A 14,779-nucleotide genomic window follows, 5' to 3' on the forward strand; every position below is an offset into this window, starting at 1 on the left:
ATCCACCCGTCTTGGCCTCCCAAAGTGCTGGGATTACAGGCTTGAGCCACCGCGCCCGGCTGGTTAATTTCTTATACAAACAGATTTGCCTAACTAGTCGATAAAGCAAATTCACAAGACTGTTCCTGAGTTTTATTAGCCTTGCTTGCTTATTTCCCCAAATCTTAGATTAAAAATATTTGATTATTCACTAGGCCTAGTAGAAAGAAAAGACATTTTCTCATTGTCTGAGGTGGATGGAGGAGTTGTTTAGATTTAAAATCAGTTATTGCAAGAGCTCTCCCAACAAGGCCAAGCTTCATGCCTTGCACTATAATTATGTTTAGAAAATCATTTCATGATCAAGGATTAATTTGTGAAGAGGCTTTTGTAGCAAAAAAAAAAGAAAAAGTAAGTAGAGCTTTTATGAATTAGAGGAATTTATGTTAGATTGTTTAGAGCTGTTTTTTGTTAGGTTAAATTTCCACCAAATGTTGATGTCAGTCTGTGTTCTTCACTAACCCTCTCTCTCCATCATTCTCCTTTTTTTCTTTAAATGAAAATATCTTGACTCCCAACTTTGGGGCCCTCAGCCATAGGCATGCCCTAGTTTCCAAACAAACACAGTACCCATCCCTCCTTCTACCCCCACCTCCAGAAAACAGTTCTGTTTGGTTTATAGGGAGGAAATGGTTATTATGGAATTAGGTATGCTAGTTATTGAATACTTAGAATTACATTGTTTGTTTTTAAAATTACCTTAAGGAAATAACTTCACTGTCTGCTTCTAATAATGTTTAGTCGTTTATTTGGTAAGTAATTAAAGCACCATCACTCTCCTGCCCCAGTCTTCAGGTGATAATCTAGACATAGAGGGTGTGAGCCAACAAGTTGCTGTTAGAGTTAACTTGTTCCCTAACCCATCTTGTGAATATCAATGCTAACAACAGTGTCTTGTGTTTTTTTTTTCTTTTCTTTTCTTTTTATTTAAATCAATGTGCTTTTTTCCTATGTGAATAATTATATGTCTAGAAACAGCCATGGAGTGATTTTGCTGTTCTGAATGGGGGAAAGATTAATAGTGACATTTGGAAGGCAAGTATATTGTCAGATCTTAGATCATTTAATATTTTATCCTTTCTGCATGGCTGTGGCTGTATATTTTTCTTCTTCGTGAATATCATGCATTCTGCAGGGACACAGTGATCGGGCTTCTTGCTAGGGGCATTCAGCTCACACTCCTGTTGCCTTTTTTTGGTGTCTCCCATTGTGAATGCCCCAGGTTCCCCGTTGTTTTGTAAGAACAGGCGTTTGCACCAGTCAGTATTCAACAGTCCTTGCATGCCTTTCTCTGCCTAAGCTCACATACACTCTCTGCCTCTTGCTGGGAAGACTTTTCTCCCGTTTGATATTTGAGGCAATGAATGGACTCCTCCCCCATTGTACATTAACAAGGTTCTATTTTCCTCTAGGATTTGCATGCAGCTACTGTTAACCCGGACCCCAGTTTAAAAGAGTTTGAAGGAGCAACCCTACGCTATGCATCTTTGAAACTCAGGTAGGACCTTAGAAGGACTGACCTGCTGTCAGTGGATAGCTTTGTGCAGACAGTTTGCAACAGAATTCTAAGTCCACTTTTCTGTTTTTCTGTCTAGAAATGCCCCACACCCTGACGATGATGATTCTTGTAGTATCAACAGTGACCCAGAAGCCAAGGTTTGTAAGAGACTTGCTTTCAGCCACCAGGTTATATTCTTAGATCCAAATAATGACTTTGGATAATGGCCCAGTTTTTACAAACCATCAACCCAGAGCCATTTAATAAGTAATTATCCCTCAATTCTCTTTCTTTCCTAATCTCCCTGACACTTGAAGAAAATCCCTAGGGTAAGTTAGGTTTGGGGGCGTTTCTAGAACCATCAAGACTCTGCCTATATCTCACTGCATCAGCTCTTTACACAATGTAATAAGTTACAATTATTGTTCAAATGTTTGGGCTTCAGAAGTCTTTAAAGATACACCAGGCTCTGTCTTGCAGAGCAATGGGAGAGGAGGCTAAACCGATAGGGTATGAGACCCCTCCCACCTCCCTCCACCAGAGCAGCCTCATATCGTTGCCATTCCTGTCATAAACACAGATTGGAGAATTAGGTTTTATGATGGAAAACTGGGGACAGTGGGGGCAAACTTGTGTCCATTTTGTTTCTGGACTTCTGGTAGGGTGCTAACAGAGCCAGCTTTCCGGGCATGTGGCCAGTGCAGGTGCACAGGCCCCACAATGAAAAGGCCCCTGTGCGTGGGGATGAATGCTTCAAGGTTGCTGTCAAGAAATTCTTAATCTTTGAATTTGTATCTTAGAAGTCAAGTCCAACGGAACATCCATGAGAGGACTGGGCTTCGGATTACACACAGTCCTGCCACCTCCCAGTGTCCATGGGCAATTCTCAGCTTCTGGCCCCCTGGCGTCCCAGGCCCTGCCAGACCTCCCTATCTCGCTCCCTACGTAGAGATTCCTACTGCACTCTACCGCGAAAGAGACATGGGTGTGAGCATGGGAGGGTCTGGGTCAAGTGCACACTCCCTGGGTATCTTGGGATGGAGCATGGTGGTGACCAACCCAGTCTGGGCTGGCAACACTGCTGTGTGTTCCGCAGGCAACTCAGTGGGGGTGAGCCTTTTGCCTACCCACAGTCCAGGCACTTAGCATGTTCCAGCACTGATGTTGTGATACATTTATGGGCCACCCATCTGTTGTGGGTTGAGATTGTGGGCCCATGGGAAGAGGGGATTCCTGGCTTGATTTCCCTGGCCCTGGTCAGTGCATGGTGCATCTGCCCAGCAGCTGATGGGAACAGGGACCCAGAAGCTGATGGTCTGTGTGCATGTACCAAGATATGGACAGGGCCCTGAGTGTTTGTAAGGGTTTGCACTTACTCTACAAGTATCCCCATGCCTGAGGGATTGTGACATTAAATAGCAATTAAAAAACACACTAACAGCCAGATGCGGTGCCTCATGCCTGTAATCCCAGCACTTTGGGAGGCTGAGGCAGGCGGATCAACTGAGGTCAGGAGTTCAAGCCCAGACTGGCCAACATGGCGAAACCCCATCTCTACTAAAAATATAAAAATTAGCCGGGCATGTTGGCATGTGCCTGTAATCCCAGCTACTCAGGAGGCTGAGGCAGGAGAATCGCTTGAACCCAGGAGGCAGAGGTTGCAGTGAGCCAAGATCACGCCACTGCACTCCAGCCTGGGTGACAGAGTGAGTCTCCATCTCATAACAAAACAAAACATCTTAACAAGCCAAGAGAAAGTATATGGAAGAAAGGAAAAACCTTTGTTTTAATAGTTTTTATAGCATCTTCCCCCTGCTTTTTGAAGAGGGGCTGGGGCTTGCATTTTCATTTCACATATTTCATTTTCATTTACAAGTTATGCACCTGGACTTCTGGTGCTAACAACCATGGAATTCTACCTTGTCTACTTCAGCACCTTCCCCTCCCCTCCGCTTCACCCTCCTGTGCCATGGAAGGAGAAGGAATCTTCCCAGATTCTTTTTTTGTTTGTTCTGAATCCCAAAGCAGATCTGTGTCTACAAATAACATTGCAAATAGGTTTTCTTAGCAGTTAAGAGGGGAACACCATACAGGTTCAAAACCTTGACTCCTTTGCCAGAAACTGCCATATTGCCAGTTGGTTCTGTAAGTATCTTAGGGCTCCCAGTAAAATCTCTGCTGCTGCTAGTCAAGTCAGCTTCGTTCTAAGCACAGCCAGTAAGATAATGGTCACTCTAGAGCCAATGGCTTTCTGAGCAAGTCCTTGGGCTGCTCCTAACATGCTGGTCTCTAAAGATAAGTTTTATGGTAAGGAACGCGGGTTGTGAACAACTTGCTTTGCTACTTGGTGTTTTACAAGTTGTATCAGCAAAGGCTGGAAGAGGAGCAGTGAGTATCTCTGTCCACCACCAAGGGCTAGGGCAGTGAGATATGTGGAGCCAGGGTGTGAAATTGACAAGGGGGAAAGCATGGAGTGGAGATGGAATTGGTAATAGGAATAGGAGGACTGGTTCAATTAAACCCAAGTCAGTGGGCTGGGCTTTCTCTCTTTTCTCCTTACGGCTGTATTGCTTACTGGATTCTTTATCTGCTACCTGTCTTTGCCAGCATGTCGATTTCAATGCCTGTTATGAGTCTGTTCATGTTAATAAGGAAGCTCAGCTTTGTCAAAAGTTCCTAAAGCTGTGCTTAGTTCTAAACAACAACAAAAAATACATGCATTGTATTGTTTATCTGTGTCTTACTTTGTTCCATATAATATGTGAGGAGACCTTTAAGAACAAACAGTTTTTTTTAAAAAAAAAAAAAAGCCACAGAAAATGTAAGAGAATAATCAGTGTATCAGTCTGGGCTGGAACAATACAGAGAGTAAGGAAAGATCAGCCTGGGGAGAATGAAAAACCCACAGCTTTTCAGATCACAGGATTTGCAGGTGGGGTTTTCTGTGTGTGCCTCCTGGTGATTATTTAACTTGAGGATTCCTAGCATGAATGGAATGAATGCCTAGAAGGGCTCATCAGAATCTTAAAAGGACTTTTGCAAGCCGGTACAGTGGTTTAGGCCTCTAATCTCAGCACTAAGAGCCCAGGAGTTTGAGACCAGCTGGGCAACATAGCGAGACCTTGTTGCTACAAAAAATAAAAAAAAAATTAGCCGAATGTATGGCCTGTGCCTGTGGTCCCAGCTACCTGGGAGGCTGAAGTGGGAGGATCGCTTGAGCCTGGGAGGTAAAGGCTGCAGTGAGCCATAATTGTGGCACTGCCGTCCATGAGAAGTCCATGAGTTCAGAGCTGACTTTAATGAAGACACATTGGAGGAGCTTCTGTCCCCCATGGGAGTCATTCCTGCCTGTTTTGTGTTGCCTGGGGGCCAGAGCCAGCACCTCAGAGGAAGAAGTGGCAAGACCTAGGCTTTCTGGATGTTCTAGCACCTTTGTAGAGTAAGTTATTCACTTTAGATGCCCCTTTACATTCTTTCAGTCCACCAAGAACCAGGGAAGCGAGTGGCCCCCTCCCCCCAAAAAATCCTGACTTTAACAATAATATTTGATATACTATGGAATTCTAAATGTAGTCTGTGAGAAATGATTACTCAAAAAGTTTTTATAGAAAATATCTTCCTTACTCCCTACTTAAAACTTACATGCTGAAAAAAATAAAAATTATTTTTAGACTGTCAGAATGGGGACACTTCCAAATCCTCTTCAGCTACTCTGAATCTGGGCGTCTTAATCAGTTGTTCAATGAAACCTCTAGCAATGGCAACACAAAATCACCACACACACACGCACACACACATGCGCATGCACACACACATGCATACACGCGTGCACACACGCATACGCACGTGCATGCACACACACATGCATATGCACACACGCACGCGCACACACATGCATACACGCGGGCACACACGCATACGCACGTGCATGCACACACACATGCATATGCACACACGCACGCGCACACACACATGCTTCCCCAAAGAAGCAGTCTTTTTCTAACTCTGAAAATGTTTTTTGAACCTACCAAAATTTTTATACAGTAAAGTTTTTGTACTTGATAACCATGTATGTGTATTTGTATGTAATTCTGAGTTCCCTGTTTAACTTTTTATTTTGAAATAATTAGAGATTTGTAGAAAAGTTGGAAATACTGAGTTCTCATAGACCCTGTCACCTAGCTTTCCCTAATATTAACTTCTTCATAATCATGGTACATCGGTCAAAACTAAGATATTAATATTGATATCATTTGCTATAAACTTTATTCACATTTTCTCATTTTTCCCACTAACATCCTTTATCTGTTCCAGGACCCAGCCTAGGGTACTATGTTGCATGTAATGAGCTCTTGAAAAATTATTTCACACGCTCCTCCCTGTAGCCCTCGGCTTGGTCACTCTTGATTCCATTATAATATTTCATTTAATTAATAGCACCGTAATGTGTCTAGGCACCTGCATCCATAGAAGCAGTTTTTCCCCACTACAGAGCAGAGCTACAACTTCATAAAAATAGATGACTGTTTTTTCGTTTAAATTATTGTTTTAGTATAGGTTGCTAAAACTGGTATTACTTGGGCAAAGGCTATCAGTTTTATTGCTTCTGTCACTTACTGCAAAATTTTCCAGAAAGCCTGTAGCAGCATATAATCCCATCAGTAATATCCCTAGAGTACTCCTCTTTATCCACATCCCAGTTCACTCTAGGCTTTGTCATTTGTATTTATTCGTCTTAGTTTATTGCGTGTGAGCTACTAACCCTTAATTTTAAAATTTCCCCTTATTGGCCAGGTGTGGTGGCTCACGCCTGTAATCCTGGCACTTTGAGAGGCTGAGGTGGGCAAATCACAAGGTCAGGAGATCGAGACCGTCCTGGCTAACACAGCGAAACCCCGTCTCTACTAAAAATACAAAAAATTAGCTGGGCATGGTGGCGGGCTCCTGTAGTCCCAGCCACGAGGGAGGCTGAAGCAGGAGAATGGCATGAACCCGGGAAGCGGAGCTTGCAGTGAGCTGAGATCGCGCCACTGCACTCCAAGAGCCTGGGCGACAGAGCGAGACTCCGTCTCAAAAAAAAGAAAAAATTTCCCCTTATTAAATTATCATAGACATAGGACATTTCCTATGAAACTCTGTTTCTGTCCATTCCTGGCTATTTTTTCCTCTTATTTTTCTATGCATTTTAAAAGTAAGATTTTTATTCAGAAATAATTTTAGATTTATAGCAAAGTTGCAAAGATAGTACAGAGTTCTCATAGCCACTTCTCCAGATCGCCATCATGTTGTGTCCCTACAGAATCGTAGTACATTTGTCAAAACAAAGAAATTAACATTGATTCAAAAGTATTAATTATCACTGTATTCTGATTTTACCAGTTTTTCTTCTAATGCCCTTTTCTGTTCCAGGATCTAATCTAGGATGCCATATTCCATTTTAGTCTCTATGCATATAGTCATTCATTCATTCGTTCATTTATTTATTTTGAGATGAAAGCTCACTCCGTCGTCCAGGCTGGAGTGCAGTGATGCGATCTCAGCTCACTGCAACTTCCACCTTCTGGGTTCAAACAACTCTCCTGCCCCTGCCTCCTGAGTAGCTGGGATTACAGGTGTGCACCACCACACCCAGCTAATTATTTTTAGTAGAGACAGGGTTTCACCATGTTGGCCAGGCTGACCTCGAATTTCTGATCTCAAGTGATCCACCTGCCTGGGCCTCTCAAAGTGCTGGGATTACAGGCGTAAGCCACCGCACCCGGCCACATTTTTTAAAATTATTTATTTATTTTTGAGATGGACTGTCGCTCTTCTTGCCCAGGCTGGAGTGCAGTGGTGCAATCTCAGCTCACTGCAGCCTCCGCCTCTTAATTCAAGCGATTCTCCTGCCTCAGCCTCCCAAGTAGCTGGGATTACAGGCATGCACCACCACGCCCGGCTGATGTTTTTTTTGTTTTGTTTTGTTTTGTTTCTCTTTGGTAGAGACAGGATTTCATCATGTTGGTCATGCTGGTCTTGAACTCCTGACCTCAGTTGATACACCGCCTCGGCCTCCCAAAGTGCTGGGATTACAGCCATGAGCCACTGCGCCCAGTCCCCTATCCATTTTTTTAACTTCAGAACTATCTGCTTTTGTGATCTTACACATTTTCTTCAGTTAGTTCTTTTTCTATTTTATGCCACTTTTCCATGGAAAATGTTTTAAAACTTTCTATATCCAAGGCTTTTGTAGATGGTTGCCCCTCACGCGCATTTGTTAAGAAGACAACTCCTTGGCATGTTTTAGGCGGCCAGGTAGCTTGCACTTCTCAATTCCCATCACCCGCTGTGCTCATCCTAGTTTAATATCTTAGATTTGGAATTTAGCCCTTTTCCCGTGGCACATGGCTGACCAAATTTTTGATTAACATTCAAAACCTAGTTACAATCAAATTGTAGAAAACGTAATGCTTTGAAAACTATTTACTGTTTCGTCAGAGTTCTTTTCTGTCTTTTGTTAACTCCGCTCAGACTTCTGTAAGGGAGATGTTCTGCCACCTGGTGGACAATATTGAAAATTACATCTTTAAAGAAGAGGGGCTGGGCGGGGTGGCTCATGCTTTAAATAATCCCAGCACCTAGGGAGGCTGAGGCAGGTGGATCTCTTGAGCCCAGGAGTTTGAGACCAGCCTGGGCATCATGGTGAAGCCCTGTCTCTACAAAAAAATGCAAATATTAGCCTAACGTGGTGGCATGCGCCTGTAGTCCCAGCTACTCGGGAGGCTGAGGTAGGAAGATCACCTGAGCCCAAAGAGGTTGAGGCTACAGTGAGCCATGATCGGCCATTGCACGTCAGCCTGGGTGACATAGTGAGACCCTGTCTCAAAGAAAAAGGGGGCAACATTTTATCTGGAATTAGAATTTCTTTTGCTTGGAAGTGCCATTAGAGCCGATCTAATGGGCGTTTATTTTAGAGGTGAAAAAAAATGAGTCATAGAGTTATTTGTGATAACAACTAGTTCTTGGTGAAGATGGCATTTGAAGATGGGTCTTCTGAGCCTCCGACCACTCCATCCTGCTGTCTCTGTCTCAGTGTATAACAAGTCATTTTCAATATATTTGTGAGGAGAAGTTTTTGGTATTGTTTTTAGAACCTTGTTCTTTGAAACACATAATTAAGGAAGTGGGTAAGGAAGATTATGCTGCCCCAGATATTATGTTCTCTGGGTTTCAGTGTCCTCATCTTTCAAATGAATGTGTCATCAAATTAGAAGTCATTTCAGGTTCTGAGAAAATTTCAGATTTCAAATGAAATGTGGTAGCCTTTATCTGTGGCATCTGGAGATGAAATAGTCTATCTGTATTTAAGTCTAGAGAAGGAAAGAGAGAGTGCCATGAACCAGGGCTGGCTCTTCTTTCCTGAGCACACTCTGCATAGGTGCCCTCCCCTCTGCCAGGCACTTAACGTGCAATTTTCCTGCAAAAACAGGCATTATAGTTATGTTTCCATATTGTAGATAAGAAACTGATGCTTATAAGACATCAGTTATTTATCACACATCTAGTAACTGATGGAACAGGGACTCAAACACGGATGCATTTGACTCCAAAGGCCGGGAAAGTGTCACACCCACCTGTTCCCAGTTATTGCTTCTCTCATTTTTAAGATCATTTTGGGGCCAGGCATGGCGGATCACCTGAGGTCAGGAGTTCGAGACCAGCCTGGCCAACATGGCGAAACTCTGTACCTACTAAAGATACGAAAATTAGCTGGGCGTGGTGGCACATGCCTGTAACCCCAGTTGCTCGGGAGGCTGAGGCAGGAGAATTGCTTGACCCCAGGAGGCAGAGGTTGCAGTGAACCTAGATCATGCCACTGCACTCCAGCCTGGGCAACAGAGCAAGACCCCATTAAAAAAAAATCATTTTGGCAGCCTGGGTATTTGGGGTTGGAGCAGCAGGGTTGTTGAAGGTGGGAATATGTGAGGGAACTGGAAGGTCAGTGCTTGACGACAAACTCCTTCTCACCCTCATCCAGACTTGTGGTCCAATCTTTTGTGGTGCTTTTCACATGTTACTGTAACTGTGGGCAAATTCTGATTCATTTGCTCTGGAGTGGGACATGAAATCGCATTTCTGTTAAGTTTGCAGGTGATACTGATACTGCCAGTCTACAAACAACACGGAGTAATAACACTATACAGTTGGAAACCTGATAAAAATAAGGCACCAATTTTGTGCAGCTTCTGCAGGGGAGTACACATCGTCTTTCTATGCAGTATCTTCTAGTTCTGTTATGGCCATTTGCAACCAATTTGCAGCTGTTCAGGAACTTTTTTTATTGGCACTGGATTTTGTGAAAGCTTTGTGTGCCTTCTTACTCTTCTGTTATAACTTGCCTCAGATGGAGAGGAAGAGGAAGGAGACGAAACAAACCATTGGGTAGTAGGTTTGACGGAGCTTTCTGAACTGAATGGTGAATGGACATGAGATTCTAATATTCATCTGTGAGCTTTATTTATCTGTGCCCTCCCTTGGTTCCTATTAGCATAGATTTTCATGAAGTAATTATATTAACAGCTACTGACTAGCACTAATAGATAAGCAGGAAGTAGTAGGGAAGTACCTTTTCTCATTCAGATTTATTTCTGGTCTGTGTAGCAAATTCATTATCATTACTTAGCATTTATATGGGATTTTACAGCTGCATGTAGTTCTTATAATTGATTTTTATTCATGTGGTACAGGTTTCTTCTTTCAGAAATCCTGATCTGTGTGGGAAGTTTGGGTTTGATTTGCATTGTTGATTCATTCATTGAGTCAGAGACATTTATTGAATGCTAAGTGTGAAAGGAGCATACATACTTAATGTATGGTGTGGTTAAGAGCGTGGACTCTGGACCAAGACTGCCCGGTTTAAAGCCAGGCTCTGCTGCTTACTAGCTGGATGACCCTGGGCAAGTTACCTACCCCCTCTGTGCCTCAGTTTCCTCATCTGCAAAATGAGGGTAATGATGGAACCTACCTCATATGGCTGTTACAAACATTGAATTGACGTATTATAAACACTATAAATACACATGTAAAGGGCTTGGAACAGTCCTTAGCATATAATAAGCATTATGCACTGGCCATTATACTGTTCCTACTACAAGAAGGAATGAATATGGCCCCTGCCTTCAAGCAATGGAGAATAAACAAGCAAATTCAATGCACTGTGCCAGGAGCTGAGCTACTGAGTCATGAACGGGGGTTGTTCTGGGGCCATATTCCATGGCTGGGTGAAAGGGGTGACTTGGATGGTTTCCCAGGAGACGATACCTAAGCAAATAAGTATATATGAATTGTAACTGGAATTAGTAATTCTCTCTCCCCCCGCCACCATTCTGTTCAAAAACTGTAAGTGCGGAAGCTTTGAAAATGATTTGATATGTGAATTTGTGTTCATTTTCAGCAAATGCTTTTAGGAACAGATCTGTTAAGATGAAGTCCATCTGTATTTGCCTAATACTGTGGATAACATTGTTTCTGTTATCTGTTCCTGCATACTATATAGCAAACTGCACCAAAACTTGGTAGCTTAAAACAGTCATTTATTTTGCTCAGTATTTAGTGGGTTCCAGTGTCTGGGGAGGGTTTGGCGGTGCAGTTCCTGCCTGATCCACATGGGGGCGGCTGGAGCTGGAGGATCCTCTTCGAAGATGGTTGCTTCTCCAACCTGCTTCCTGGCTCAGTGCTCCTCCTCGCGCCCTCCAGGGCCTCTCCATGTGGCTTGGTCTTCTCATGAGGTGGTCTCTGGGTAGGCAGTTGTACTTCTTACCTGGTGTCCAGCTTCCAAGAAGCAGGAAGGTGAAGCCACCAGGTGAGGAAAGGCTCTTCTTGGCAATGGCGCCACGTCACTTCCACTGTATTCTGTTGTTCAGAGTCGTCACAGTCCAGATTCAAGGACTGGAGAAACAGACACCACCTCTTGATGAGACAGTGGCAAGTTCACGTTAGAAGGAGCGCATAGGATGGGAGGTTTTAATGCAGCCATCTTTGGGTGGTACAATCTGCTAAACATGTCATTCCCACTTTTCAGTCATTCAAAATTAGTGCCTTCAGTACAGGGCAGAAAATAGCAACATGGTTGCATCTTGAAACCAAGGTCCAGAGCCAGCATTGGATATATCAAGTCCTGGCCGAATGAGATTCAGCCTCTCATGCATGGCTCTTAGGTTGGTATTCACAAAGAGAAAGTAAGGATCATCTCATTCCAGCCTTAGGAAAAGCAGAAGGCGCAGAGAAGCAAAGTAACCTGCCCAAGCATGCATAGCTGGTTGTGGCAGAGCAGGACCCAAAGCCAGGCTCCGTGACCCTTATCCAGCCTGCTTTTCCACTGAGTGGTGCAGACACTCACTCCCATTGGCCTTGGCTGCTCATTTTGCCTCCTACCCCAGAGGACAGCTTTTGTGTTTCTAAAACTGTTTTCCTCCCTTTATTTGCCAACACAGCCAAGCGTATAATGCCGTGTTCCTGGCAGAAGCACGGCTTCCTTTCCCTTATTAACTTCTGGTCACTACGCTTGCCTGAATGAGCGGTCGAGGAATTGGCAGCCATGTGTGAGTCCCCGAGTTTTGAAGGGTGCTGTCGAAAAAAGATGCATTGTTGTCTAACTCTTGGCAGCTGCGCCCTCTGAGGGGCAGATGCCTGGAAAAACTAATGAAGGAAAGGCAGACTTCCCTCTTCCCCTGAAGGAATGAGGTAGGAAACAGGTGAGGAAATGGGCAGCAGCCAGCAGCAGTGGCAACAGCCACCATCCTGATGGCGCCAGAGCAGCAGGTGTGTGAACCTGGCCTGTTGGGTCTTGGCACAGAATTTTGGGCCATGAATAATCACAGAACTGAACAGCCTCAGGCAGGAGTGGCCACGGGACATCCATTCAGCAGGTCTGGGTGCTCCAGGAAGGACCAGCTGGTCGAGACCTGGGGGTCCTGAAGCTGGCATTCCAAGGCCATCTGGAAAAGAGCCAGCACGTCTCAGAACTCATTCTGTCAGGCTTGCTGCCTAAGAGCTTAATGCCAGATACTGGCATTTAGATAGTGATGAAAACATTTCTGCTTTATTTGCAGTTTAAAAATTGATGGAGAACTGATGGTTTTTCCTACAAAACAATTAGATTAATTCAGATGCTGGCCAGGTGCAGTGACTTATGCCTATAATCCCAGCACTTTGGGAGGCTGAGGGGGGTGGATCCTTTGAGCTCAGGAGTTCAAGACCAGCCTGGCCAACATAATGATACCCCATCTCTTAAAAATAAAAAATAAAAAATTAGCTGGGTATGGTAGAACACATCTGTAGTCCCAGCTACTCGGGAGGCTGAGATAGGAAGATCGCTTGAGCCTGGGAGGCAGAGGTTGCAGAGAGCCGAGATTGTGCCACTGCATTCCAGCCTGGACCACAGAGCCAGATCCTATCTCAAAAAGTAAGTAAATAAATAATTCAGTTGCCAAGCCATTTCTAGCTAAGCCACAATACTTTGTCACTTCTAGGATTCCTATTTAAAATCTCATCCAAGTGTGAGATCCTATAGCTAAGTCACAAAGATCAAGGTCTAAGTTCTTCTGCTTCTGACTCTAGTACTTATAAGAAAATCATTTCGGTAGTCAGCCTTTCACATTTCCAGACTCTAAACTGACACCAAGAGTGGCAGCTCTCAACAGCAGTCTGCAGCAGATTCATCTGTTCACTCAGCATGTGTGTATTCAATGGCTAGTACATACATAGGATGGTAGGAGATCAGTCAGACTGGGGAAGGAAACAAAATGATGCGGCAGAGACAATGCTAATGTCATTTAAGAATGACAGTTACAGTGCTGCTGAAATTGAAGAAGTAGCTTGCAACTGCACTGCAAGTTGGATTTTTGTTGCTTCATGTTGAAGCAGTTCAGCTGGATGAGTTCTCTAAGCCCTAACACATAAATAATTTCACTTAGCTTTAGGAGACCCTCAGACTAAAGATCGCTTCATGAAAAGTGTACTTAGCTGTTGGATCCACACATTCGTATCCCAGATCTCTAGCCGGACATGCTTAGTTCCCCCTCTGTTGTTGGCACTGATAGGATATGTGTCCCTTTTGATCCATGATAGTCTCATTCTCTCAGCAGACATGCTGCTCAGGAAGGAGCAGACAGGTCTCCACTGGGGCCCACTTTTCTGCTCCAGCCACGTTACCAATGGTCAGATTGAACTGCAAGTGACCCTTGTCTCTAGCAAAGCTGGAAAATGGACCCACGTAAATGACACATGGAACCCAGAGCCAAAAGCATGTGATTTCTCAAAAAGTGCTTCTCCTGAGAGCCATGATTTTTTCAGAGTTACAAACTCAGATGAGATCGCAACCTAGAGCATATTTTTAGAAAGTACTTAGTTTTTTCTCCTCTTCACCAATGCTGTGGGCCAGTGTCACTAAATAAATAAAGCAAAATCCTCCATCAAGCTCATCTCTTCTCTTCAGATATTCTTATGCATCTCGCCATGTTTTGGTTGAGAGCTAGAAATAATGGAATGAATGGGCATCCAGTGTCGACCTTCATCATTTGACAAGAGTAGAGGATGGACGGAGAAGGAAATGAACATTTCTCCAGGTCCAGCCATGTGCTGGCCACTCTCCATGCATCTCTCTGATTCTCAGAACCACCATGCAGGGGAGGTGAAGTTATTATTCTCATTGTACAAATGAAGAAACTCGGATTCCGAGAACCTAATGTATTATGTGGGTGAACTGAAATTTGAACCCAAGGAGGCAGGCTCTAAAGCCTATGTTCTTCCCCATAATACAATAATGATTATGTTAGCTGACATTCATTGAGCGTTTAGCATGTATGGGCACAAATACACAAAGGTGCTGTGAGGCCATTATGGACAAGTTCAGTTTTCTGTCTTTCAGTTTTATCCCCACCCCTGGAAATGCTGCCACAAGCCTCACAGTGCTCTGTTCTCCCACAAGCCTTGTGAGGGTCTCTTATTTGTAGTCAAGGGAGCCAAGGCACAGAGGGTCCGGTGGCTTGGTCACAGTTCCGTGGTTGGTAAATGGCAGAGCTGAGATTTGAACCCAGGCAGTCTGGTTCCGGATCCCAAACTTTTCATTGCTGGGCTACCCTTCCTCTCAGCGTAGGTCAGCCCATCCCTGGCCTTGTTTTTTGTTTTTGAGATGGAGTTTTGCTGTTTTTGCCCAGGCTGGAGTGCAATGGCGTGATCTCGGCTCACAGCAACCTCCGCCTC

The 14,779-nt window shown here is 44.0% G+C and overlaps 1 protein-coding gene across 4 annotated transcripts in view; it reads left to right on the forward strand.

Annotated features, from left to right (window-relative positions):
• Nucleotides 1-14,779, forward strand: part of APBB2 (amyloid beta (A4) precursor protein-binding, family B, member 2) — a 433,566-nt gene that overhangs the window by 282,832 nt on the left and 135,955 nt on the right. For 3 of the 4 annotated variants that reach the window (XM_011949059.1, XM_011949060.1, XM_011949058.1), the window contains 3 exons: nucleotides 1,012-1,074; nucleotides 1,452-1,537; nucleotides 1,635-1,695. In XM_011949059.1, the coding sequence (XP_011804449.1) occupies nucleotides 1,012-1,074; nucleotides 1,452-1,537; nucleotides 1,635-1,695 (210 nt within the window). The remainder of the gene's footprint in view (nucleotides 1-1,011; nucleotides 1,075-1,451; nucleotides 1,538-1,634; nucleotides 1,696-14,779) is intronic. The other variant, XM_011949061.1, reaches the window with a different exon arrangement.

This window comes from Colobus angolensis, unplaced genomic scaffold (assembly GCF_000951035.1).
Source record: "Colobus angolensis palliatus isolate OR3802 unplaced genomic scaffold, Cang.pa_1.0 Scaffold29, whole genome shotgun sequence".
In the NCBI taxonomy this organism is placed as follows: domain Eukaryota; kingdom Metazoa; phylum Chordata; class Mammalia; order Primates; family Cercopithecidae; genus Colobus; species Colobus angolensis.